The 27,792-nt window shown below is 37.8% G+C and overlaps 1 protein-coding gene across 1 annotated transcript; it reads left to right on the forward strand.

Moving 5' to 3' along the window:
* Window positions 1–6,787: 6,787 nt before the first annotated feature.
* UBLCP1 (ubiquitin like domain containing CTD phosphatase 1) lies at window positions 6,788–27,682 on the forward strand. The gene is made up of 11 exons (XM_065874358.1): window positions 6,788–6,861; window positions 9,903–10,100; window positions 11,282–11,373; window positions 11,780–11,865; window positions 11,947–12,062; window positions 13,290–13,388; window positions 15,687–15,724; window positions 16,286–16,384; window positions 19,210–19,326; window positions 24,692–24,819; window positions 26,586–27,682. The coding sequence occupies exons 2-11, from the start codon at window positions 9,947–9,949 to the stop codon at window positions 26,611–26,613; spliced, it is 957 nt and encodes a 318-aa protein (XP_065730430.1). The 5' UTR covers window positions 6,788–6,861; window positions 9,903–9,946; the 3' UTR covers window positions 26,614–27,682.
* The last annotated feature ends 110 nt before the right edge of the window (window positions 27,683–27,792 follow it).

Below are 27,792 nucleotides of genomic sequence, written 5' to 3' on the forward strand. Positions count from 1 at the left end.
AAGCCACGTGGTTTATGCTGCTCACCTGCTTTCCTTTTGGGAGTCTGAAATTGATATTAGCAAGTGAGTACCTACATGACCAGACCTCCAAAAACCTTGGGTAAAGAATCTCTAAAGAGCTTCCCAGGAGAAAACCCTTCATATGTGTTGTCACAATTCACTGATTGAAAAACTGAGCACACCATGGGCCATTCCACTGAGAGAGAACTCTTAGAATCTTGTGCTTTGTTTCCTCTAGGCTTCATTCCTTGAAATTTTTCCCTTTGCTGATTTTGCTTTGTAACCTTCTGCTGTAAATCTCAACCGTGAATACAACAATAAATTGAGTCCTGTGAGTCCTCCTGGTGAATCATTGAACAAAGGAGTGTTCTTGGAGACCACTGACACATTGCCATACTCCAACCAAATATCACAAGAAAAAGTGGTGGTTCCACCACCTCTGTCAGCAGTAGCCCGGTGGGAAGTCTAGCCTTTCACCCTTGCCAGGCTATAATGAGGTACTCCAACTCCCTTCCAGGATGGTGTTAGAGAAGACTGAGTGGGAAGCCAGAACTTTTACTATCTTCCAGTGGAGGCCATGTGGGGTATAGTGATGAAGCACCCCTCTACCTCCCAACTTGGGTGGTAACACTGGAGGCTGGTGGAGAACCTGAACCCTCACCCCTGTACAAGAGTAATGGGGTGCCCTTTCCTGCCCACATGGGGTGTCAAAGGAGGCCTAATGAGGAGCTTGTATTTCTACCACAACCACGAAAAGTATGTGAAGAAATAACGTCTAAAAATTCCCAAACTGGCAAAAGACATAAACATATAGAATAAAAAGGTTGAGTGAATCTCAAATAGAATAAACCTAAATAAATCTCCACCAAGACACAGCATAGTCAAACTTCTGAAAACTAAAGACAAAGAAAAAAATTCTTGAAAGCAGCAAGAAAGAAACAATAGCTTATAAACAGCAGGAAAAACAATTTTTTTTTTTTTTTTGCGGTACACGGGCCTCTCACTGTTGTGGCCTCTCCCGTCGCGGAGCACAGGATCCGGACGCGCAGGCTCAGCGGCCATGGCTCACGAGCCTAGCCGCTCCGCGGCATGTGGGATCTTCCCAGACTGGGGCACGAACCCGTGGTCCCCCGCATCAGCAGGCGGACTCTCAACCACTGTGCCACCAGGGAAGCCCAGGAAAAAACAATTTTATTGACAGATTTCCCTTCTAAAACTATGGAGGCCAGAAAGAAGTTGCACAGTTTTCAAGTGCCAAAAGAAAAGAACTGTCAATCCAGATTCTATAAGCAGTGAGAATATGCTTTAGTAATAAAGGAGAAGTCAAGACATTCTCAAATGAAGCAAGCCTGAAAGAATTTGTTGCTAGCAAACCTATCCTAAGAGAATGACTAAAAGAAGCTCTCTAAACAAAAAGGAATCCTGGGACATTAGGAAGAAAGAACAATGGAAAGAATAAAAATATAGGTAAATACAACACTTTCCTTCTTGAAATTTCTAGGTTGTATCTGATGATTGAAGCAAAAATTATAACGTTGTTCAATACGGTTCTCAATGTATGTAGAGGAAATATTTAAGACAATTATAAACTAGAGACAGGAAAGGAACTTAATTAGCGGTCAAGATGTTTATACGTCACTGGAACTAGTAAAATATTACCACCAGTAGACTGCTAAGTTATGTATATATAATAGAGCAATCACTAAAAATTTATACAAAGAGATACACTTTAAAACAATACAGACAAATCAAAATGGAATTCTTAACTCATGTTTGAGTAACCAACAGAAAGACAGGAAAAAGAAAATAGAAAAATCAAAACCAGAAAACAATAAAGTGGCCGACTGAAGTCTTAAAATATCAATAATTGCATTACATACAAATGGTCTATTTTATTTGTAAAAGCCAAAAAGTGGAAACAGGGCTTCCCTGGTGGCGCGGTGGTTGCGAGTCCGCCTGCCAATGCAGGGGACATGGATTCGTGCCCCGGTCCGGGAGGATCCCACATGCCACGGAGTGGCTGGGCCCGTGAGCCATGGCCGCTGAGCCTGCACGTCCGGAGCCTGTGCTCCTCAACGGGAGAGGCCGCGGCAGTGAGGCCCGCGTACCGCAAAAAAAAAAAAAAAAAAAAGTGGAAACCACCACAATGTCCAATAGGTGGTTAGACAAACTGTGATAAATCCATACCAGGGAATCATTCTCAGCCATAAGAGGAAATGAACTACTGATACACACAATAGCTTGAATAAATCTCACAGGCCTTATTCTGAGTGTAAAAGGCCAATCTCAAAAGGCATATACCATAGATTTCCGTTTACATAACATCTGGAAATGACAAAATCATAGAGATGGAAACCAGATTAGTGACAGAGGGTTAGTTAGGAATGGTGAGAGAAATGGGGTTGGGCGTGAGTATAAAGAGGGAGCACAAGGCGTATCTTTGTGGTGATGGCAGAAGTCTGTACCTTGATTGCAGTGGTAGCTATATGAATCTACATGTGATAAAATGGCATACAATTATATGCACACACATTGTACCCATGTCAATATCCTGGTTTGATATTGTACTATAATGACATAAGATGAGATCATTAGAAAAAACTGAGTGAAGCGTACACATAATCTCTTTTTGCAACCTCCTGTGTATACATAATTATTTTAAAATATGTATAAACTGTGTACACGTGTATATATCTAAAGCACAGAAAAGATTTTCAAGGATAGGCCTAAAAATTAATAGTGGTAAGGATATGTTTATACTATTTTTGTTGTTGTTGTTTTAGGCCATGCCACACAGCATGTGGGATTTTAGTTCCCCGATCAGGGATTGAACCTGTGCTCTCTGCAGTGGAAGCAAGGAGTCTTAACCACTGGATCACCAGGGAAGTCTTGTACTATTTTTTTTAATTATTATTATTTTTTGGCTGCGTTGGGTCTTTGTTGCTGTGCACGGGCTTTCTCTAGTTGCGGCGAGCGAGGGCTACTCTTTGTTGTGCTGCGTGGGCTTCTCATTGTGGTGGCTTCTCTTGTTGTGGAGCACGGGCTCTAGGCGCGCGGGCTTCAGTAGTTGTGGCACGTGGGCTCAGTAGTTGTGGCTCACGGGCTCTAGAGTGCAGGCTCAGGAGTTGTGGCACATAGGCTTAGTTGCTCTGTGGCATGTGGGATCTTCCCGGACCAGGGCTTGAACCCGTGTCCCCTGCATTGGCAGGCGGATTCTTAACCACTGCACCACCAGGGAAGCCGCCTTGTACTATTTTTTAAAAAAGAGAAAAAGAATGCAAAACTATTGTAAAAAATTCAAATACAGAAAAATATAAACAAGGTGAAACTCACCTGCTCTATGATGCCATCGAGAGATAATTTCTTTTGTTCATTTAACAAATACTTACTGAGTGCATCCTATGGTGCCATGAACTGTTAACATTTGGTGTGTATTTCAGAAATTTCCTGCGCATCCAGAGTCAATTACAAATTATAATCATTATAAATCACCGATGTTATTATATGTATAATATGCATTATTATATAATCTCTCTATTCTCTACATTCTATTCATCCATTATTCATCCATTTGCAAATATGTATTGAGTACCTGCTTTAGCCAACATCATGCTATGCTCTGAGGATACAGTGGTGAATAGAGCAGACATGGTCTGTTTCCTCACAAAGCTTACAGTATAGTAAAAGATTGTCACTAAACAAATTGTCTGAAATAGACAATTACAGATTATGTCAAGTTTAGACAAATGCAAACAATGCTTTGAAATGCCCAACTGTGAAAAGAAAGGATAGTAGTTATGACAGCAAGATACTGTAGCATGTTTATCATTGATGGAAATGAGCCTGTAGAGAGAAAGAGGTTAAAAATACAAGAGCAAGAGAGAGGGATACTGGATTTATACAAAGTTTCCTGAGAGGGAAGGAGCCAGAGCACAAATATAAGGGTTGACTTCGGGTAGAAGGAAAAATTGCCGCATTGAAACAAGCAAAAGAAGTGAGGACAAGTGCAGATATAACTTAGTTTGTAGATTTGGAGGTCTGAAGTTCAGGTAATTCCTCTTTGAGACTTTCTATTTTCTTAACAAAATATGAGACAATGTAATCTGCCAAAAGCAAGGATGTAAACTGGAAGATCTGAGGTTGGAAGAGAGTTGACGTTTTAAGTAGTCGTTTGGGAAAGCAAGATGAATAGAGAAAGGCAGTAGTTCACTGGCCAGGGTGAGTTAAGGGCCCACAGAGTCTGTTCTATGGGGTAGATTCTAAACATTTTTAGCTAATTGCAGTCAGGGAAAAAACAAGGGTATAAACATTAAAAGAGAGAAACAAAGTGCTGTAGTGCACTAAATAAAAAAAAAAAAGAAATTAGAAAGAGGATTGTTTTTCAACTGGAAGGACAGGAAGAAAACGGCCTGAGAAAGGGAATGAAGTAAAGAAGTCAGGGGAAGATGAAGATACATGCAGAGGGGTGGTAGCTTTCTGTCTGGGGTGCAGGAATGTCCTTTTGTCTTCCAATCCAAACATGGGCACAGTGGTATCAGCAGTTTACCATCCGATTTTTTTTTTTTTTTTTTGCGGTACGCGGGCCTCTCACTGTTGTGGCCTCTCCCGTTGCAGAGCACAGGCTCCGGACGCGCAGGCTCAGCGGCCATGGCTCACGGGCCCAGCCACTCTGCGGCATGTGGGATCTTCCCGGACAGGGGCACGGGTGTCCCGCATGTCCCCCGCATCGGCAGGCGGACTCTCAACCACTGCGCCACCAGGGAAGCCCGTACCATCTGATTTTTTGAAATTGTTCCACATTTCTTTTAATCACTTAGATGTGACAACCTATCAAAACCCTATGCAGGAATTTCCAGGCACCTTTAGTTGCTGCAGAGAAGTATGAGTGAAGCACAAGTATATCATCCTCCACACATTAGAAAAAGGCTCTAGTGAGCAACAGGAGGCAGACGTTTAATTTTTCTCTTATTGGAAGTTGTGAGTGGCTCTGAGTCCCCTTTTAGGTCCACTTTATATACATTCCTAGTTATCACGAGTCCAGTTCTTTTATTCAATGTTATCTTTCAATCCACTCCAAGTGTTTTCTTAACATTATTTTTGATTTAATGAATGTTGTTAAATATAAATGGACTTGAAGGAACTGAAATATAGGCATAAGATAACTTAAAATCATCTGGTAAATGGACCAAGTCTAGAAATGGACTTGGAGGAACTGAGATTTGGGCATAACTTAAAATCATCTGGTAAGTCTCTGCTACCATTATTCTCTGAGAAATACTACTGTTCAACACTTGGCTAGATAATTTGTAATTATTAAATTATTTACACTCTAGACTTATCATCAGACTCTTTGTACAATGGCTATTCCATGATTAAAAGGAATCTCCTTATGTATCCTGTTGTTTAGAATTAGTGAAGCTTAAAAATGTTTTAGTTCTCCGTTCTGTTAACAAAAACAAGTTTCTCTAACCACAACAGCAAGAATATAAAGTCGCCAAGAAGCTGTTTGGCACGTGAACAAAGCAAAAAAGAGATTGGTTTGAAAGAAAATTCATTCTGGAGTCCAGTCCCTTGTCTTTTGGCCATCTCTTTGGCTAGACTGCTAATGTGTGACTTTTGTACAAATTCTTTTAACTTTGGGTTTTCCGTTTCCCATTGTTTGAAGGATAGCGGGAATACTTGTTACTGAAAATACGTTTCATTTTTAAAAATGAGCAGATACTCATACATTGCTAGCGCAATAAAAATTACCAAAAGAGGGAAGGAAAACGTAAAATAGTTTGTCTTAACTAAAAAACTGTTAAGACACAAAACTTGGCTCTTTGCTTCCATTCCATGACAGCCAAAAGGGAAACATGGATCAGTGACACTGCTGTCAACTAGAAGGAAAAATACAAGTAATTCAAGGACCTAGTGCATACTTGGGGCCAATATTATTTTCTCCCTTTCCCTTCCTTTTCAAAACGTAAGTTTTGTTTGCCGCCACATACAACAATCTAGTGGGCAATTATTAACTTCTTTTTCTTGACTATCATAAAGTGATGCACGTTGGGAGTTCGCTGCTCCGAATTTCCATTAAACCCTGGAATTCTTTGGTCAGGGTTTGTAATTGGCTTTCTTAGCATTCTGCAGGAAGATGGAATGGACCTGGGAACGGGCGGGTGGAGACTAATTCGATACAAGACTACAGTAATCTCGATGCAGCTCTCATGAGATTTGCTTCCTTGGTTCTCTGAGACTTGGGCTTGCCCCTTCCCTGACGATCCTGTTTCCTCTTCCATTGGGTAAAACGGGTAGAATTCTAAACTCCTGAAATTACTAGTGTTGGTGGCCCCTGGTGCCAGGTAGAGTTCTCAAGTCTTCAGACCTCAAATATCACCTTTCAGGCCTCATTCGGAACATGAAAAAGCCACACAAGTTTTAGGCCCGAGTCCCAGGAAGATCTCAGCACACCTAGGGAAGTCAGTGCACCGACTCCAGCTCCGACTTTGGAGAAACAATACCAGAGACGTCATATCCCCAGCAGGGCCTGCCCAACTCAAAACCCGCCAGCGGACGCATGCGCAGAACAGGCGAGGGACGGAAGCCATTCAAGACTCGCAGGCATCCGTACAGCGGTCACATTCTCGGAAAGGCCTGGTTCCCTCGTCGCGGTGAGGAAGTCCCTGGCAACGTCTACGTAACATCGTTGCCCGGAGAGAAACAAGGGAAGCGTCCTTCCGCTCTCCGGCGCGCTTCCGTTTCAAACCCTAACTTCCGGTTCGTTAGCCGGTTCCGGTGCCCGCCTCTCACTTCCGGTCGCCTTGGATTCCGCTGCGGTCGGTTCCTGCGTCCACTCCTGCTGGTTCTGCCGCGCTCCAGGTGAGGGGACGCGGGGCACCCCGGCGCGCCGTGGGGCTGGGGGACCGCAGCTTTGCTGTCCTCAAGACCCGGCCTCCACTGTGGCCGGGCGGGCGGGCTGGTGGCTGCTCGTGAGGGCCCCGCCCGCGGCTGCCCAGGTTCGCGGCCCAGGCCTCCGGCCCCGGCCGGCTCTTCACAGGGGCCGACGCCCTCCCATCCAGCCTCGTCGCCTAGGTGGAGGGCTTCCGGCGCCTCAGTGGATTTTGCGTCCCCAAACCTTTATTCCTCTCTCTTCTGGGGTTTGTCCGTCTCTCCCTCCTCCCTGTTGAACGGATCCCGGCCCTCTCGGGTTTTGGGGTGTCTGCCTGCCTTCTGTGCTGTCTCATACTAGTTACTTCCCACAGCTCTTTCCTCTGCACTCCCTCGCAGTTGCTGCTGCCCTGCTGCTGTTGACAGTACTTCAACAGTTACCCTTTACTGGGCGTGGTTAAATTTAACTCCCTCCCCTCAATTCCCAAGGTGTTAACTTTTGCTGCTGTTACTTTCAAATTAACCGCCTTTGCTACTTTTTAGTTGTGTGGTCTCGGGCAATTTGTTTTTCCTCTTTTTCAATTTTCTAGTCTGTATAATGAAGACAGTAGTTGTCAGTTTAGGATTGTGAAGATTAAATGAGATTATTCAATTAAGTTGTTGAGCATGTTATCATTTTCCTATCTTCACCACCATTCGTATTGCTTTTTATAGTATACAAAGTGATGTCACGGCTGTTATCGCAGGGATTAACACTATTCTTGTCAAGTAAACATTCCTGCCCTGACTGGGCAAGTCACCACTGTATGTTAGGTAGAAGAATTTACCCAAACAGCCGTTCTTGACTGTAGTTTCACCATAAAGGTGTGCTCCTTGCTTACTTGTTCGGGTTTGATTGCCACATTTACCCCTAAAATCATTTTTCAGTTTATAAATCTGATAGGGTCCGCAGTGATACAAAACATTAAAATTGTGTAAGAAAGAAGGCTAAATGTGAAAACATAAAATGACTCATGCATTTGCATTGCATTGCTCCATTGTTGTTAATGATCTGAATATTGAAGGAATGAGGTTCAGTAACTTTGAAAAACAGTTTTAAGGACTTTATGCGGTAAAATTTTTTATGGTGTTTGTTCTGTTGTGCTTGGTCCTTTAGAGCAATTGTCAACTTGGAGATCCCACTTGTGGCATGGGTGATGATATTTGTATACTGCTTTACTAAGCACATAGAGCCCATGCCATCTGGCACATTTTTTTTTAAGGCTGAGAAAATTGAAGAGCCTAGAGCGCTGGCTCTCACTTTAGCATGCCTCAGAGATGGGGGGAGGGGGAGACAGAGATTGTTAAAACCCAAATTGCTAGGTCTCTTCTCTCCAGACGCAGTTACATTCCCAACAAGTTACCAAGTGGGGTCAATGCTGTTGGATGGTCTGGGGACCACACTTTGCGAACACTGGTCTAGAGGTGCAGTGACTTGTCCATGCTTACCTAGACTTCAGGTGATCTCACTTCACATGTTCTGCTCTGCCCAACACAGTATGCTGTATTAGTGCTATTTGCATTCCTAGCTCTTGTAAATTTTCAGTTTTATTTCCACTTCTCACAGAAAAATAATATTTAAATATCTCAGTTTGACTCAAAAGGGCCATTTGGCTTTTTATTGAGGATTATAAGGTTTGTTAGAGCAAGTTCTCTCCAAATAGAATACATTGCCCTAAAGTAACACACCTTCTTTAAAGTTTTAGTAGAGCAGGTTGTAAACATAGAATAAATGTAAGTGAATTTATGGTGGTCTTTTCTAATGGGCATGTTGAAGACATCTTAAATTTTCAAATTACGTTTGCATGTTAAGATTTATAATTTGCCTTCTTTCTTGCAGTTGGTTGTAATACTTGAAGAGTGAAGTCAAATGTTGTATTAAATATATGACAGCATTTGGAAATACCACTACTTTGAGATTAGAAAATCTAGTTCTCTGACCTGTTGGGGGAACCAACTTATGAAAACTGGTAGAAAGCTTTATGGGGGGAGGAGACCTACATGCTATTGTTGATGAGTGGCAGCTGCTATATAATCTTTGTGTACTTATCTCTGTGCCTGTGGGTTTTGTATTTACTGATATTTGGTGCCTTAACTCCTGTAGGTGCAATTCAAGAGAGACAGTTGTGTAAGGGAAGAAAATGAGATTTAGTCAGAAGACTTGTTCTGTTATCAGCTATATGCCAATGAGCAGATTACATAACCTCTCTGAACCCCTATTTCCTTAATTGTAAAAGAGGGACAGTTCTTATCAAACAACCTTGTTAAAGGAGATTGAGTAAAACCTGTCCAGTGTATTAAATATGAAACAAATAATGGCCATTTACTATTTAGCGCAGTGCCTGGAACACTTCAGTTCTAGTTTTTAAAACAACTTATGTAACCAGTACTTACTTGTTTAGAGCTTACTATGTGCCAGGTAGTATGTGACTTACAAAAATTAATTTATTCCTCTTAAGAACCCTGAGAATTAGGCAGTATTAGCATCCATGTTTTACAGATGAGGAAACCTAGGCACTAAGAGTCAGTTAGCTTTCCAAGGTTAAATAGCTAATAAGTGGGAGAGCTGACCTCTGAACCCAGGTAATCTGTCTCTAGAGTTTATGCTTTTAACAACTCACTGTCCTACATTGCAAATGGTAAATGAACGTGGACGGTCCATCATGGAGGAACTTGCCAGTAGCATAAACCTGATCAGAGAGGGAGGAATAGTTAGCTCATTTATTGCAGCTTTCCACTTGAACAAGGAGAATCTGATAGAATATTAGGAAGTTGTAACTTCAAGCCAAAAATTGAGAGGGTGGGAGAATTTTAACTTTGACTCCTGATAACTTTTGGCATTCCGAAAACATTTCTGTAAGTAGAAAATCCTGTTTCTCTATCATCCAGTTGTAAAATAGGACTCAAATGACACAGTTTATAAAACTTAAAGTTGCAAGTTTACATACATCTTTGATATATCTATTTTCACTTGTATATGCCTTTCTTTCTAGGTATCTTTTTCTGAACAAAAGCTGCCTCATCGTATGTTTCAAGGATGGCTCTTCCTATCATTGTAAAATGGGGTGGACAGGAATATTCAGTGACCACACTTTCAGAAGATGATACTGTGCTAGATCTCAAACAGTTTCTCAAGACCCTTACGGGAGTGCTACCAGAACGCCAGAAGTTACTTGGACTCAAAGTTAAAGGTAATTTTCTCCCTTCTTCAAATTTATTGCATTGATATATTTATGAATCTTTATATTAGCTATTACCTGTTCACTTTAATAAGTCTTTCCCCTTGGAGATTTCTTTGATAGGGATATCCCTAAATTTTTTTTGATGGTACAAGTAAGAATATTTAAGGATACCTGAAAATACCACCACTATTAAGATTACTTTTGATTTCCTCTGACAGTTGATGTTTGCTTGTTAAACCTGTGACACGGAAGTCCCAGGTAAACAGTGTAATTTCTTTCTTTCTTTCTTTTTTTTTTTTTAAGACTTATGTATTATTTATTTATTTAATTAAATTTTTTTTTGGCTGTGTCGGGGTCGGGTCTTAGTTGCGGCACTCGGGATCTTCGTTGAGGCATGCGGGATCTTTCTTTGTGGTGTGTGGGCTTCTTTCTAGTTTTGGTGTGCGGGTTTTCTTTAGTTGTGGCGCGCAGGCTCCAGAGTGCATGGGCTCTGTAGTTTGTAGCATGCGGGCTCTAGTTGAGGCGCACGAGCTCAGTTGTTGTGGCGCGCGGGCTTAGTTGCCCCGCGGCATGTGGGATCTTAGTTCCCTGACCAGGGATCGAACCCGCGTCCCCTGCATTGTAAGGCGGATTCTTTACCACTGGACCACCAGGGAAGCCCCCAGTGTAATTTCTAGTATCTGTCTTCTAGCACAGCCTTTTCATTACAGTTTGGGCCTTTTACTCTCCTCAAATTATCTTTTCTGTTTCGAAAGTAATAATGATTTGTAAATTATAGGCAGTGTTCACATTCAGTTAAAAGGCATTTTCACGGTGTTTGTCTTATCATTGAATGGTGAGTTCTGAGTAGCAGTAAATGTACAGTTATCTCAGGCACTCAATTTTCAGGACTTTCTGGAAAACAGTCATCTTAATCTTGAACAACAGAATAAAACATGAATTTATTTTGTTTAGTTAGTTGAATTAAAGGTGTTCCTCTAAGAGTTGGGGAAAAATTCCAACCTTGTGTTAATCACTACTTCTTAGTGTGTTAGAAATTGCTAATTCAGCAGTAACAGTTTGTTAATTTAAGGAAAAAAACTTGCTGTGGAATCTGTACCAAACCTTTTAATGTTAGGGTTTTGTGTAATGGGATAGTGAAACCAGCACCTGAACTTTAGTGAGAAAACAGTCATTTGCTTGTATTGTAGGCAAACCTGCAGAAAATGATGTTAAGCTTGGAGCTCTCAAACTGAAACCAAATACTAAAATCATGATGATGGGAACTCGTGAGGAGAGCTTGGTAAATGTTTACTTTTGTTACCATTTGTCCCTTTGAAGATATTATGGTTTATAGCACACTGTTGTATCATAGTTTTAATTGTGGTAAAATTGTCAGTTTAGCAGTCAGTGAAAAGTAAAAACTGCACAATGAATGTGTTATTAACTCAGCAGAAACCAAATACTGGGAAATTTGTTAGTGTATAGCTAGATGTAAGTGTAGTAGTAATGCTAATGGTCAAATTTAACATGGTAAATCTGCCCAGTGAACATATATAACAAAATATAAAATGTGGAAGTTTTCCTGTAGTGTGTGCTTGCAAGACTCTTGGACTCAAATCGTACCTCTTATTTGTTTTTTATGCTATGAATGTATTTGTTATGTTAATGATAATATGGCCAAACAAAACTATTTTTCATCTTAATAGGAAGATGTCTTAGGTCCACCTCCTGACAATGATGACGTTATTAACGACTTTGATATTGAAGATGAAGTAGTTGAAGTAGAAAATAGGTGAGTACTTTTCATCATCAAAGGAAATTGGTTGTAATTTGAGAACAAGTGAATATTTCATCTGATCTTATTTTTCGTTAGGGAGGAAAACCTACAGAAAATTTCCCGCAGAGTAAAAGAGTACAAAGTGGAAGTTTTGAATCCTCCCAGGGAAGGGAAAAAACTTTTGGTGCTAGATGTTGATTATACATTATTTGGTAAGTCAGCTAAAACTGTGCTCTATCTTCTGTTATCCACAATGGCATTTTCCCCTTTTATTTGTTTGTTTTTCCCTTGCAATATGAAATATTTGAAAACTTTTCTTTTTATTTTAAAAGTAAATCATTTTATTGTAAGGGAAAAAAGAAGTCATCCGTAATCCCAAGATCCAAAGATGACCACTCATATTTTTATGTGCATCTTCCAGGGTGTTTGTATGTATGTCCTTTTTATGTTTACTTAATGATATATTGAACATCACAGTCATTTAACATTCATTGTGAGTTAAATATATGTATTTTTTGGTCAGGCGCTTTTCTAGTTTATGGATGTGTGATAATTTAATCAAGTGATTCCCTATTGATTAACACTTAACATTTTATGATTATTTAAAAATCATTTTTGATATTTTATTCCTGGTTTTTCTATTTAATTATGTTCAAGGCAGATTCTTTTTTTTTTTTTTTTTTTTTTTTTTTTTGCGGTACGCGGGCCTCTCACTGTTGTGGCCTCTCCCATTGTGGAGCGCAGGCTCGGTGGCCATGGCTCGGGCCTAGCCGCTCCGTGGCATGTGGGATCTTCCCGGACCAAGGCACGAACCCGTGTCCCCTGCATCAGCAGGCGGACTCTCAACCGCTGCGCCATCAGGGAAGCCCCAAGGCAGATTCTTGAATTTAAAATTTCATGTCAACAAAAAAAGAAATTTGTTCTTTCATCCTCTAATATTGCCAGAAATGATTAGTTAGCTCCTGATATTAGAATGGATTTATTTACCTCTAATCCTTAACTTTAAGTACATGTCGTAAGTTAGCGTAAATTTTTTTTAAAATTTGATTAACTTAATCAAACCTGTTATTTTGGTGAAATATGATTATATTTGGTAGGTAAACGGCTAAAATGTGAGTATATGTGGCCCTAGTTTGTTTTTCATATCCTAAAATAACATCTACGTTTTAGAGATTAGATGAGAAAAAAATTTACTGTTTATTATATAAGCCTGAATTCTGGATATTGGTCTTTGCAAATTGAACAGAATTGATCAATTAAAATTGGATTGCAAGAATATTGAATTGTGTGTTTTGAAGACATCCCTTTGTCAGCTGATGTAAGTTAGTCTGAAGTAGTTTGCATTTGAGTGTTTATATTACATTTCAGAAGTTTAATTGATATTAGGTACTTGTCCATGATAATAAACTAATCATCGTCTCTAACTGATTTTCTTTTAGACCATAGGTCTTGTGCAGAGACTGGGGTAGAATTAATGCGGCCATATCTTCATGAATTCCTAACATCTGCATATGAGGATTATGACATTGTTATTTGGTGTAAGCTATATTTCTTGTTTAGATTTCCATGAAAATAAGTTGTTCCTTATATTACTCTGCTTTATAAAATGTGACTTAAATTTTATATTTTGCAAATTTCTGATGAAGCATGTTTGACTTCCTTGCATCACAATATAAACTTATGTGCATTTGCCAAATACCACTGAAATAATTAAATATAGGAAGAGAGTAGATTATGGTGTGAAAAAAAAATGGCCTTATTTTCACAAGACCCCACCTTGATTAGGATCTTTTCTTTCTGATCTTTGCTGTAGAATCTTTGATGCTTTAGTATATTGTTGCTTTCTCCTTTCTTCATCACTCTAGTCTCAAAACACTTGGAGAAAGATATGTATTTAAAAAAATTTTACAGTGATGTAGTTCAGAAATAAAGGCAATATGAATTTACTCAAGGAAAATTAATAAATGGGCTAAAGCAGTGTTACTCAGCTTGTGGTCTGCCATTCCAGGAACTTAAAAGTCTACGGTAACAGTGAGTTTGCTCCAAAAAGTAAATTTACTACATTACTGAACGCACTGTTTAGTTCAGGTGACAATCTTTTTGTGGTACGACCTTCTGAAAAGGGAAGGGGAGTGTATTGATTTACATCTCACCTTCCCACAGACATTTAAAGTTACGTCTTGGCAATGTCATAAGCAGAAAAGAGCTATCCTAATTGTGAATTAAATAAAATCCCTAAGGATGGTAATCGTACTAGATTTTTGATGAGAGGCCACATAGTTGTTCTGCAGTTTGTAAATTTCCTTTGTATTTTCTTTTATTATCAGAGTATCTCAATAGTTTAGTGTTATTATGCGTACATAGCCATTACAATTCAATACATAGTTAAATACATAATTTTCTGGTTTTTAAGATACAGAGGAGAAAGCCTTCTGGGAAATAGGTTTTTGTTCAGCAACTCTGACATCTGAGACGACATTTGAGAAAAAAGTTTATCCTCTAAATGTTATTAGAGTAGACTTAGGGACTTTGAGGACATTTTACAATCATATGCTTAAAATAAATTTTTTTTTTTAAATAAATTTCATGGTAGTATGTTGAGAAGGGCACCTCATTTTGGAGCTAAATAGACTAGGGTTTTAATCCTGGCTCTGACCTTACTTTGTGACACTAGGCAGGTCAGTTAATTGCTCTGAGCCTTAGCTTCCTCATCTGAGAAATGAAGATAAATAAATCTACATTACAGGGTAGTTGTAAGAATAAAATATTGGTAAAGCAACTAGTAACATGTCTGACATGTAATAGTTTCTTAATAATTAGAAACTCTTTTTTATTAGCTGTAAATCTTTCTGTTTTTCATCTGGGGATTATAGTCCCAAAATGTATACTGAATTAAAAAAATTGTTTTTCCCTGTTGCCTGATTGTTGTCGTTGTAGATACATCACTCCCTAAAATTTTAGTTCAACTGACCAGTTTTGCATGTAAGGTAATTTTGGTTCTTGTATGTGTGCTAAAGATTTTTATTTTGAGGACTCAGCTACCTCTTTGCCCTTAAAATAATAAACACACTCTTATATACACACTTAAATAATTGAACTCCTTTTTCCATTTTTAAACATTTTACTTTGTAATACCTATATAGTTTAGTCCAATAACTTGAGATGAGTAGGGCACATAAAACTGAAGTTTGAGTTTTTATCAGTGATCTCAGAAGTGGTTGGTGTGTGACAGTGAGCAGGAACGTGACATAGATAGGGTTTGTGAATTTAGTTGCCTCAGACTTCTTGTTAAAAGCTGCTGGATTCAATGAGCACTAAGTTTGCTGAGCCTGGCAAAATGCTAATTTTCATTAGCATTTTTCGACAGTCTTCAGCCTAGCAGTCTTCAACATAAACTTTTGACACATAACATTAATCTGCTTATATTGATATATATACCTGTGTGTTGCCTGGCAGTAGGAACGCAGAAGAAAATGGAGATCCAGGCACCCGAAATTCAAGTTTAGAACTGATAGAGAACAGTATTAGGGCTGTTTTTAAAAGGGTGGTTAGGTCTTGATTTATGAATTCCTAGGTTCAGAGTTCTTTTGAGCGTTGGTTACCTTACCTTTTAGATAAAAGTTGTTTAAATGTTATTGTCTTGAAGACACACTAAAATAAGTTTATTTTTATAAACAGTTAAAAGGAATTTACCATAAATATGCTAGGGATAATTTGTGATGTATTTGAACTTATAGTCTTGCTTAGAAAACTTAACTAATTTATACAGAAGAAAGATTTTTTAAATGAAATTCAAGCTTTTCATACATATTGTGTTATCATTCCTCATGTTTTAGCTGCAACAAATATGAAGTGGATTGAAGCTAAAATGAAAGTAAGTGTTAGAAAACAATCCATTTAAGAACGTTTTGAAACTGCATTTGTCTTTTTAGAAAATTCCGAATTGAATTAATTTCATTGTCATTGGAGGGCATTTAGTAGCAAAACAAATGCCAGTATCAGGAGTTAGAGGTGTGTTTAAAGTCTGCTTAATGGTGGTTTGCATTGATTACCTATGTCTTTTTCAAGAAAAAGTACAGCAAAGCTTCCTCTCCTCTTTCTCCCATTTTACGCTAATACTTTCTTTTCCTTCTTTTTTCTGGTGTGTGATATTTAAAGGAGTGATGCTCTTCTAAATATTAAATTGGGAAGTAACCTGTTTCTGGTAGTACATTGAAAAGGGCCCCTCATTTTAGAGCTAAATAGACTAGGGTTCTTTGGACTATCATTTATCGATTTCGCTTCGTGAAACTAAAATGCTTGTTAGTTGTTGAGCAAGGTGTGGTAGCCAGGGGGTAGAAAGTTGGCATTATGGGAAATTATAGCTGGACTTTTCATAAAGCCTGGGATTTTCCACATTATTATATTTTAACCACATGAATATTTATATTTATAGGAGCTGGGAGTGAGTACAAATGCAAATTACAAGATTACCTTCATGTTGGACAGTGCTGCTATGATAACAGTGCATACTCCAAGGAGAGGATTAATAGATGTAAGAAGTCATTTTACTTTTTATTTAAAGACTTGCTTGTTTTCTGGTGTACTTTTATATTTATATTGATGGAATAAACTACACAGTGTTTAGAAATACATCTGAGTGGATAATAAAGTATCAGTTGAGTTTTGACATAAGATGTATTTCAGGTTAACAGATATGAATTTTAGTGACAAAGTTAAGGATCTTGAGGAAGGACTGTCAAGAAAGGTCATGGTTAATTGTCCCGTGATGATAACAGCGCAGTGTTGCTAAAGACAGAGTAGGTGTGAAAAAATAATGTTGTCAAGGAAGATACTAGAAACAGACCAGGACACACTTGCCCTGCCCTCTATGAAACTGATAAATAAAAGCAGGTATATCATGGTGCATGTACTTTGGGGTTATGTATGTGAAGCCCTAGAGAAAGCAATAAGAACCATCAAGAAAGAGTTGGGCTAAAAAGATTAAGGTTCTTCACTTTGTTTACGTGTCAAGTAACTAGTCATATTATGAACTTCTGCGATCTGCAAGGCCCTGTAATGGGCACTGTTGGGAATAAAGAGATGGGGAGACATGGTCCGTACCTTTTGGAAACACAGACTAATAGGAATTGGGGAGAACTTAGCAAACTAGGAAAGCTTAGGGAAGACAGTATTAAAATTGTCAAAGTCATAAAAGTCATGAATAGAATTATGTGTGTGTGGAGTTTTCAATAAAGGAAATACTGCGTACATCAAGGAAAAGTATAATTTATTACCTACTAAAGTGGTACATGTACAAAGTCTAAACAGTAAAAAGAAGTTTGGGAAGTGTTAAACAGGAGTGTTTATAATAATGAAAAATTAAAGGAATAAAAAGAAATCCTCAATAACAAATCCCTACAACAGTAGGGAGTTGGCTGTACACATTTTTGTTCGTCCATTTAATGGAATGCAGCTAATTATTATTAATTAATTATTTTATTTATTTATTTTTAGCTGTGTTGGGTCTTTGTTTCTGTGCGAGGGCTTTCTCTAGTTGTGGCGAGCGGGGGCCACTCTTCATTGCGGTGCGCGGCCTCTCACTGTCATGGCCTCTCTTGTTGCAGAGCACAGGCTCCAGACACGCAGGCTCAGTAGTTGTGGCTCACAGGCCCAGTTGCTCCACAGCATGTGGGATCTTCCCAGACCAGGGCTCGAACCCATGTCCCCTGCATTGGCAGGCAGATTCTCAACCACTGCGCCACCAGGGAAGCCCCGCAGCTAATTATTTGATGCAGTATTTAGTGCTTCAGAAAATTTTCATGATACATTATTAAAGTGAAAGAAGTATTTTAGCAGTATTTGCAAAATGTTAGAAAGTAGTTTTTAACCTTTGTTTGGTTCAGGGGTTCCCTTAGCTTTACAAAAGATCTGTGAACTCTTTGAGGTTGCTGCTGTTTATCAGAAAGACTGGAGAAATATATCAGAATATCTAGTTGCATTCTTTGGTACTAACTGGATTATAGGTAATTAAATATTTTCCTTTGTGCTTTTTTGTGTTTTCAGATTTTTTTCTACAGTCAGCAATATTACTTCTCTAATAGAAAACAAGGTAGCTCATGTTTTGGAGAACATATGGTGCTTGACCTAATTGCAAAATGACAGCACTATTTAAGAAGATGTAGGATTTCTAACCCTGGGTGTCATAAAGCTCTTACATTTTTTGAGGCTTTATGTTGGCTAAGAAAACCAAGAATCTGGTTTATTGTGTCAGTTTCTGTATATTTGGCTTCAAGTATTTGGGGGATTTGTTTCAGTAGTAAACAAATAGTGCAAACAAATACGGCAAATAAAATTTTAGTGAAATTAAAATATTTGAATAACATTTTTTGCAGTAATGAGGACACTAAGAAAAAGGCTTTCTCCGTATTAAAAGAAATTATAGAGGAGAAAAGACATTTTAAAATTAATGACAACGCTTGTCACCATTTATTTCCTACCATTTAATCTCATATAATTATTATCATCATCATATAATCTCACATTACCATCAATGAGACTACTGCCTTCAGCAAAATGTACTTCTTCTTCTAAAAGTTAATGTATTTAAAATATTTTTGTGAGTGTGTAAAATATATTCACATGATTCACAAATAAAGTGTATAGTGGAAAGTATTCCTCCCTCCTGGACCCTCCAGCCACTTAACTTTCCTTCCTACAAGCAATCACTATTATTTCTTGTGTGATCTTGCAGAGAATTTATGCAAGTATCAATAGATATGAATAACTGAGAAATTACCTTTTTGGAGGCTCATTTTAAGAATTCAGAAATAAAAGCAAGAATTTACAAATTACGGTGTTTTGAAGTTAAATAATCAGATGCCCTAGAAATTGTGCACCTATACCACTGAACTAAGGAGAAAGTCCATTTTTCCTTTACAAAATATTTAAATATTGTAATAAAAGAACCAGGTACATTGTCATTAAGGTTTTCTAGTTTTGAAAACAGACCCCATGTGAAACCTCAAGCCCTGAGGGGACATGTGAATGCTCAGCAGACATCTAAACAAATACTAGATTTTTAAAAAATTAACTACTTTTTTTGATCCCGAATCTTCATATTAAAATTATAGGAAGTCTTATAATGGGCTTAGTTCCATCAGACACGAACAGACCTTTCAGAAGTTGACATTGAGAGATATGTTGTGCCTTACAGTGTGTTGCATCTTGATTCTGTTCTGTTCACACAGCCAGCCATCACTGCCTCATGGTAAAGGAACGCTCTGGCATAGTTGTGCAGGGCATTTTGCAGTATTTCTGCTTTTAAGAAAGGATGAACTATTCATGAAACTTGAGTTTAATCTAAACTTTTATTCTAAGGTAAAGCCACTTGGTGTTATATGGGGAAAGTTTTCGGAGTTTTACAGCAAAAAAAACACCATCATGTTTGACGACATAGGAAGAAATTTTCTAATGAACCCACAGAATGGACTAAAGGTAAGACATAATTTTACTTGCTATTCTCACATATGCTGGATTATGTAGTAGAACGTTAGCACTATTGAATTTCATAAATTTTTGGAAGTAGTGTATTATCCTGTCAAGAAAAGCTGAAGTGTTTAGAAAAATTCATATAAAATTGAGCATTCTCTCTTTTTGCTTGGTATCTCCTTAGTTAACCAAGTCATCCAGATGGTTTGTTTTTCTAATTTTTTTTTTTACATAAATTAATTTTATTTATTTATTTTTGGCTGTGTTGGGCGTTTGTTGCTGCGTGTGGGCTTTCTCTAGTTGTGGCAAGCGGGGGCTTCTCATTGTGGAGCACCAGCTAGGTGCACAGGCTTCAGTAGTTGTGGCATGTGGGCTCCATAGTTGTGGCTCGTGGGCTCTAGAGCACAGGCTTAGTAGTTGTGGCGCATGGGCTTTGTTGCTCCGTGGCATGCAGGATCTTCCCGGACCAGGGCTCGAACCCGTGTACCCTATATTGGCAGGCAGATTCTTAACCACTGCACCACCAGGGAAGCCCCCATCCAGATGTTTTATTTTCAGTTAGCTCTGTGGAGCAACATGAGCTTACTGACATTGACTTTTAGCATCAAAAGTGAAAGCATCAGACATTCTATTAGAGATACAAATCTTGAATTTCTGATGTTCTAGTTAGCTGGAAAGCTGGCAATAAGGGTATTTTTCCTTTTTTTTTTTTTTTTTTTTTTTTTTTTTGCTGTACGCGGGCCTCTCACTGTTGTGGCCTCTCCCGTTGCGGAGCACAGGCTCCGGACGTGCAGGCCCAGCGGCCATGGCTCACGGGCCCAGCTGCTCCGCGGCATGTGGGGTCTTCCCAGACTGGGGCACGAACCCGCATCCCCTGCATCGGCAGGCGGACCTTCAACCACTGCGTCACCAGGGAAGCCCTAATTTTCCTTTTTAAACTGAAACTAATAAAAGGTTTTTGAAAATTCATATAGTGTAAGTGGAGAGCTTAGAACTATGAAATGCTGGAGCTAGAAGGAACCTCAGTCATCTTTTATAGAAACAATCTGAGGATCAGAAAGTTCATGACTTGCCCAAGGTCATGATTGTAACTGGTTAATGATAGAATTTGAGTTAGAACCCAAGTAACTTGGTTTCTAGGCCAGTGTTGATCTTAACATTAAGTCACATGCAATCTTATATAGGCATCATAGTGATACTTAACCCTGGTAGCAGCATAAAATTGGTAAGAGAGAAATTTGAAACTTAAAATTTCTGGTACCAAAAAAAAAAAAAAAATTTCTGGTACCTGTGGTTGCCTATGTGTAAATACGATATGAAAATGGAAAAAATAGCTCTATATTATGGTACAGTGCAAATGGAGTCTCCATTTGAAGTGTAAATCCTGATACTAAGATACTTTTAATCTCAGTCCTGAACTTTTCCACCAGCTGAATTCTTTTTTTTAATGTTTTTTTAAAAATTAATTAATTAATTTATTTTGGCTGCATTGGGTCTTCGTTGCTGAGCGCGGGCTTTCTCTAGTTGCAGTGAGCAGGGGCTACTCTCTGTTGCCGTGCGTGGGCTTCTTATTGAGGTGGCTTCTCATTGCAGAGCACGGGCTCTAGGTGCGTGGGCGTCAGTAGTTGTGGCACGTGGGCTCAGTAGTTGTGGCTCGCAGGCTCAAGAGCACAGGCTCAGTAGTTGTGGCACACGGGTCTAGTTGCTACGCGGCATGTGGGATCTTCCCGGACCAGGGCTCAAACCTGTGTCGCCTGCATTGGCAGGCAGATTCTTAACCACTCTGCCACCAGGGAAGTCACTACCAGCTGAATTCTTGATAACTTTAAAAGACAAGAGAGAAAAACTTGACGAAGGTAGATTTTTGAAGCTCTCCATGCAGACTGTTGATGTCGTCTTTAGTGTACAATGAGGATAGTTTAGGGACTGAATATTAATCTAGGTAGTGAATTGCCACAAATATAAAAGCTGTTGACTTGGAAGAAAAGTACTTGGGGTAGACTGGTGATTATGCTGTCCTTTAAAAATGATTTCTGTTTGAGGCTTTAGGAGAAGTGCTTTTCCTGTGTGTAGTTTACGAGGTATAAGGTACAAAAGTATGTTCTTCAGTCTTGAGGAAAGATTCAATTGATCTAAGCCAAATTTTGTATGAAACTAATGGTGTCTGTACTGGAAAGGAGGTAAAGTCATGGTATTTAAGGAATGATTAAATTTTTTTTAACTGAGGTATAATATTAGTTTCAGGTATACAACATAATTTGTGATTTGATATTTGTTTATATTGTGAAATGATCACCACAGTAAGTCTAATTAACTAACATCTGTCACCATACATAGTTACAGAATTTTTTCTTCTGATGAGAACGTTTAAGATCTGCTCTCTTAGCAATTTTCAAATATGCAATATGGTATTGTTAACTATAGTTGCTGTGCTATACCTTACATCCCCATGACTTATTTATTTTATAACTGGAGGTATGTACCTTTTGACTCCCTTTACCCATTTCTCCCATCCACCTGTCTCTGGCAACCACCAGTATGTTCTTTCTGTTCTCTGTATGTATGAGCTTGGCTTTATGTATGTGTTTTGTTCTTGTTTTTGTTTTTAGATTCTACATATAAGTGAGACAGGGAATGATTTTTGAGAAGAGCTTTAACTTAAAAAAAAAAATTATTACTTTCATGTGTGTTTTTAGAAGAAACATTATTTTCCCAGCCAACATTTGGGCCCTCCTCATCTCTGGATGCAGAGAGATGATGATATAAACTTCTAGTTCTTCATGTTACTTTAGAGCAAGTTGTTTGTTTGTTTGTTTTTTAGCAGAGTACTCAGTAGGATCATTGAAGGAATTCCTAAAAATATGTAAGTTTCTGCCTCCAAAAATTCTAATTCAGGAGAGGTATTTTTAAGCATTCTACAGGTAATCTCTCGCATGTCTCCTTTTGAAAGCCTCTTTTAAGAAGGTAGTAATTAATGATCTGCCCACATTGACATAGAAGTGGTTTTGAAATTGTGAAATATTCTAAATTCTGTTTTGTTATCACAGTTCCATAATGTTTCTGGTAGAAATCTCAGAGATTTCACAGAGATCTTAAAGACTGCTTATTTTTAAAGTAGTTAACTTCTAATATAAGCTTGCTAATCATAAGGTTTGAAATATATAACATAGGAGGCTTTGTCAATTATGAATATAGTACTGAACTAAAGGAACTTGAATTTTGGTCATGGATTAATCAGTAGTTACTCTGAACTTCACTTTTATTATCTATTTAAGGAAATGGTGATTTAAGAGAATGCAGATAATCTAAACATTCTTAATTTCCTAAAAATGTTTTTTGATATGAGACAGAGGTGGTAATATATGTTGCCTGCCCTTCTACTGATCACTTAGATCATTCTTGAAGAATGGAACAGTGATTATACTGAAACAATTGAAGTCAGTTAGGTGAATTTTTTCCACTTAACTAGTTTAACTTTTAGATCCAGAATCTTTGGGGTATTTTAGTTTTGTTATTTAATAGTGCTTAAGACCAAATGTTTAGAAAGTAAAAGTAACTTAGCAGGGCCTTGGGTTGAAAATCTTATTTACCAGCCACTGACTCTGTACTTTCTCTTTCAGTCTAATCCCTTCCTGCTTCTATACTTGGAATCACTTTGGTACATTGTATATTAATAGTTTAGAAGTCAATATGTTGCCTTTACAATCTTTTTAAATGAGGGAGTACTTTAAAACATTACAATATTGCCCAGGATTATGCTGAAACTCATTTCACTACATTTTGATATCATGCCTATTTACACCTAGCTGTAGGGCTTAAGCAGGTCCCTGCAGAGAGTTTTCTTGATCTCCTGCAGTCACTGCTGCTGCTGTGAAGCAGCACTGCCCGCACTGCCTGTTTGGAATTAGGATCTCCTACAAGAGTTTGCTTCTGTGCAGACTCTGACAGCTCTTATTGGTGCCCTTCAGCCAGAGCTCAGCTGACTAACAGCTGTGGAGGTCCTTGGCCTTAAACTGTTCTGATGTGAATAGAACCTGGAACGTATGGGAAAATTTTCTTCTGTCCGTTTCAAGCTGGTGGTGTGTTTTTCCAATGACAGAGAAGTAAATAAAAAAATATTTAAAACCTCTGCTCTTGATAGATATGGTAACGACTCCTATGGGCTCATTGTTCTCAACAGGTGACAATGATTAAATGTCATCTGTTTTTAAATGTCACTATGTAAAAGTGACCGGTTTGTATTTTCTCCCAGTCACAATAAGGATATATTAATGCTTTACTAAAATGATTTATTCAGTACTTACAGGCATATGTGTGATTTTTAAAAGATATATATTTTTTATAATGGAAAAGTTCAAACGTAAAAAGAACTAAATTGAATTGTATAAACTAACCCCCATGTATGCATTATCCTGTTTAAACAACTTGTTAATTCATGGATGTTTGCTCTATACCTTACCTACTTCCCTCTCTGATATTTTGAAGCAAATCCCAGATACATTATTTCATCTAAAATTAGTTAAAAGTTTTTGAAATGCTGTCTTGAGTGCTATATAGATGAGCTGGTGTCTTTAAAAAAGTAGAAATCTATTGGAAGTGTAACATAAAGAAAAGTGCATAAAATGTGCAGTTTAACAAATTGTTTTACAGAGAACATATGTAACTACCATTCAAGTCAAGATGTAAAATCCCTTACTAATTATAGTCTTCAACCCTGTCCACCATCCTGACTTTTATGCTTTTGAAATGAATACTTTTTATCATAAAATACATTGAACTTAAAAATTTAGAAAATATGGCTGATTTTTATGGGAAAACTCATATAATTAAAAATATTTTAATGGAGACTCTACTGATAAAAATGCTTATAAAATGTGAGTGAAAGTAGGTTATACAAATGTGTAATATTTTAGCTATATAAAAATTTCATAGAAAATACTGATGTGAAAATCATCAGTGTTAAAATTTATCTCACTCCCCTGTAGATCAAGCATGTATTGGGTACCTTTTTATGAATGAAGTGATGTGAATGAGATTATTTAATTAGTAAGAAGCAACTGGATTGATAGAAGGGGGAAAAGTCTAAGCAGTTTTGCAAAGTAGAGAAGCCACATTAGGTTCAAGTGCTATAAGACAGCTGGTGTTGTGAGGTTCAGACTGAAAAGATAACAGAAGGTAAATTAAGTGGAAGAACTTCTCCTGTAAACATACCATGACTGTCAGTGAGATAATGTAGAAGTAATTCTTAGTATTGACAGCCTTGGTGATATTTTAATCTCATTAACTGTAATTTAAGTGATAGAATAGTGTAGATTTGTACTAGTTTTCTTACTACAATGTGAAGTGTTGGATAATGTTTGTTTTCTAATAGATAAGACCTTTTATGAAAGCACACCTAAATCGAGATAAAGACAAAGAACTTTTAAAATTAACCCAGTACCTCAAGGAAATAGCAAAATTAGATGACTTTTTGGACCTAAATCACAAATATTGGGAAAGGTAAGTGCTAATTGCTTATTCATTTCTTCTTTACGTTAATGAATGAAAAATTGTCTGGCAGCTCTGGTATACACATAACTCTTATTTTTTGTTTAAAATGGGTGAACTCTAAAGCTATTTTCTAATCCAGTGACATCTCCCCTGGAAGTATTTTTCCCTTTCTCTTAACCTCTAACATGTTCATAAACCCACATCTCTTAAGATCTTTAATACTTCTCTAGTAGAGAGGATTTAAGAGACTAGTACATGTTTGTGATGCTACCTGTTAATTATTTTGTGACATTAAATGGGTCACTCTTTTATGAATCTGTTCTCATACTGTAAAATGATGTCAGGATAAAATAAAATATACTAAAAAGTTTTCTGTTAAAAATTACAAGTAACCTCTGTGTAGCAGAAAAATTAGAAAATTTATTCCTTTAGGGAAACAGTTACTTGTGATTATGAAAGATAACCACTGTTACCAGCTTGGTGTCTAGTCTTCTAGTCTTTTTTTCTGAGCACAAACATAAGTACAAATCTACATATGGACTGCATGTAAACGTCAAGATTTTGAGGCAGGAAAAACCTCTGGAGAAGTGAACAGGATTATTATGTACTGCAAGTACTTTTTTGGAAGTAAATCTTTGAAGAGCTGATTTCACCAATACAGCAACAAAAGAAACTTCATGTAATATAACACTTTGGCTTTTCAAATTACACTTTTTACTTTTCAGATCACTCATATACTTATGTACTTATATACCTACATAATACTTATTTATATACTTGTTATTAGAGTCTCATCATCCTATTAGGAGGGTAAGGCTGGGATTTTTTTTTTTTTTTTTGCAGTACGCAGGCCTCTCACTGTTGTGGCCTCTCCTGTTGCGGAGCACAGGCTCCGGATGTGCAGGCTCAGTGGCCATGGTTCACGGGCCCAGCTGCTCCGCAGCACGTGGGATATTCCCGGACCGGGGCACGAGCCTGTGTCCCCTGCATTGGCAGTCGGACTCTCAACCACTGCACCACCAGGGAAGCCCAAGGCTGGCATTTTTATCCACATTTCCTGTAGATGGTGTAACTAAGTCATAGAGATAGTAAATGCCACAGTTTGAGCAAGTTTTACCATCAAAACTTGTCCAGGTCTCCTGATTTTAAGAACTCTTTCCCCACCCCCATAGCTCTGAGTATATAGTAATTCATAAATGTGAGAAATACAGATGTAAAAATTTTAATTTGTTGGTAGACTCCTATAAAATAATATGAAGAAAAATTTGCTTGGTGAATTAACATCTTTGCATGTTTACACTCTTGATCAGAGTTCTTTAGCAGCTTTGGCTCACTACCTTTATGCAAGAAGATCTTCAAATGGACTTTGAGTTTTGGGGGGAAATTATAATACTGGTTAATATATTGCTTTCACATTTGGAAGTAAGGCAGTGTGGAGTGATAGTGTGTAGCCTCCAGAGCCTTGTTTTCAATCTGAACTCTGCCACTTTCTTGCTGTATGAACTTCGGCAAACTGCTTAACCTCTCTGTGACTGTAAAATAGAAATAAGTTCTCAGTGAACACTCAGAACTGTTGTGAGGACTAAATGAATTAATGCATGTACTTAGAACAGTGCTTGGCACATAAACAACACGTGTTAGCGATTATTAACAGTTATTACTTACCTTGAAAAGTGTTGTTATTAAAATAAACAACTTCCTTTAGGGAGGAGAGTTAGATTGTTAAGTTAAATTTAGTGTGATACAGCTTAGACATCTTATTTTATTTCTTGCAGGTATCTCTCAAAGAAGCAAGGACAGTAGTTACAAGCTATACTGGCAGTTATTGAAGATACTTGAGATCCATGAACTTCTTTTTGCTTTTATGCTAAAGATCATTATGATAGTGCTGGACACTGCAGCAAATATCAGACTGCTTATACTTGGTCTTCCAGTTTTTTGTAAATTTAATTTTATATTTTTTGAAGATCATAGCAATACGCCAAAAAAACACAAAAAAACCCACCTTTTTTCCCCTGTATGAATATACTGTAACTCTTGAAAAATATTTTCTCCAACATAGAGTACTGAGTTTTATTCCCACACACACACACAGAAAGTGGACAAAAATGTATGCTTAACAATGTCATTTTGTGACTTTGGAAATAAGTATGTCTTGTGTGTTTGTCTCACTGTGTTGTTGTCTAAGCCCAAACCCACCTTGAAACTACTGTTTTTAAAACCAAAAAAAGAAAAGTTTTTAGTAAGGAACCTAGTTTAGTATGCTTAAAACCACTGAGAGTTTTTCTTATTCCTTTGTCATAAACACAATTTCTCTTATTACTCCACTACCTACATCTCTAAATTCTGAGCTGTCTCAGTTTGGTGTGTATGTGTGTCAGTGTTCTTTGAGTAAAACTGGAAAACGTCTGCTCTGATACAGATATGTCATAGTGGGACAAATAGAAAACATGAGACTGAGGAATGAAACTAAGGAACAAGAGTGTGTTTCTTTGTGGTGGCCAAGTAGAAGCACTCCTGCCTAAAACCGTTGTCCTAAAAGCAGTTAAAGGCAGTACATTTTAAAATGGGGCGTATCACTGGTTCAGTCCTAAAAAGCATGAACAAAAAGTTTTTGTTCTGTTCCAGCTCTGTCTTCTCTAAGTGCAAACACTGTGTTGCAGTGAAAATATCTAGCCATAAGATTAACGAAATTTATTTGCAATGCTTTTGCCTGCAGATATGTAATGTGACCACTGTTTTGTGTTGACAGTATTGCTTTATACAGTTCTTCTATTTGAAAGGAATCTGGTTCTTTCAAATAAACATGGTATGTATTGTTCTTACGGGGGACTATTTCAGTGGTGTAAATAATAAATTCCTTTTCTTAAAACATCAGTTATCTGCTCTGTATTATCCCAAATATTTTGCCTCTGTTGAATCATGAAACAAACACTAGGTTCAGGCAGGCGTCTCTTGAAAAAAATTAAATGTGTATGGTTT

Source organism: Phocoena phocoena, chromosome 3 (assembly GCF_963924675.1).
Source record: "Phocoena phocoena chromosome 3, mPhoPho1.1, whole genome shotgun sequence".
Classification (NCBI taxonomy): Eukaryota; Metazoa; Chordata; class Mammalia; order Artiodactyla; family Phocoenidae; genus Phocoena; species Phocoena phocoena.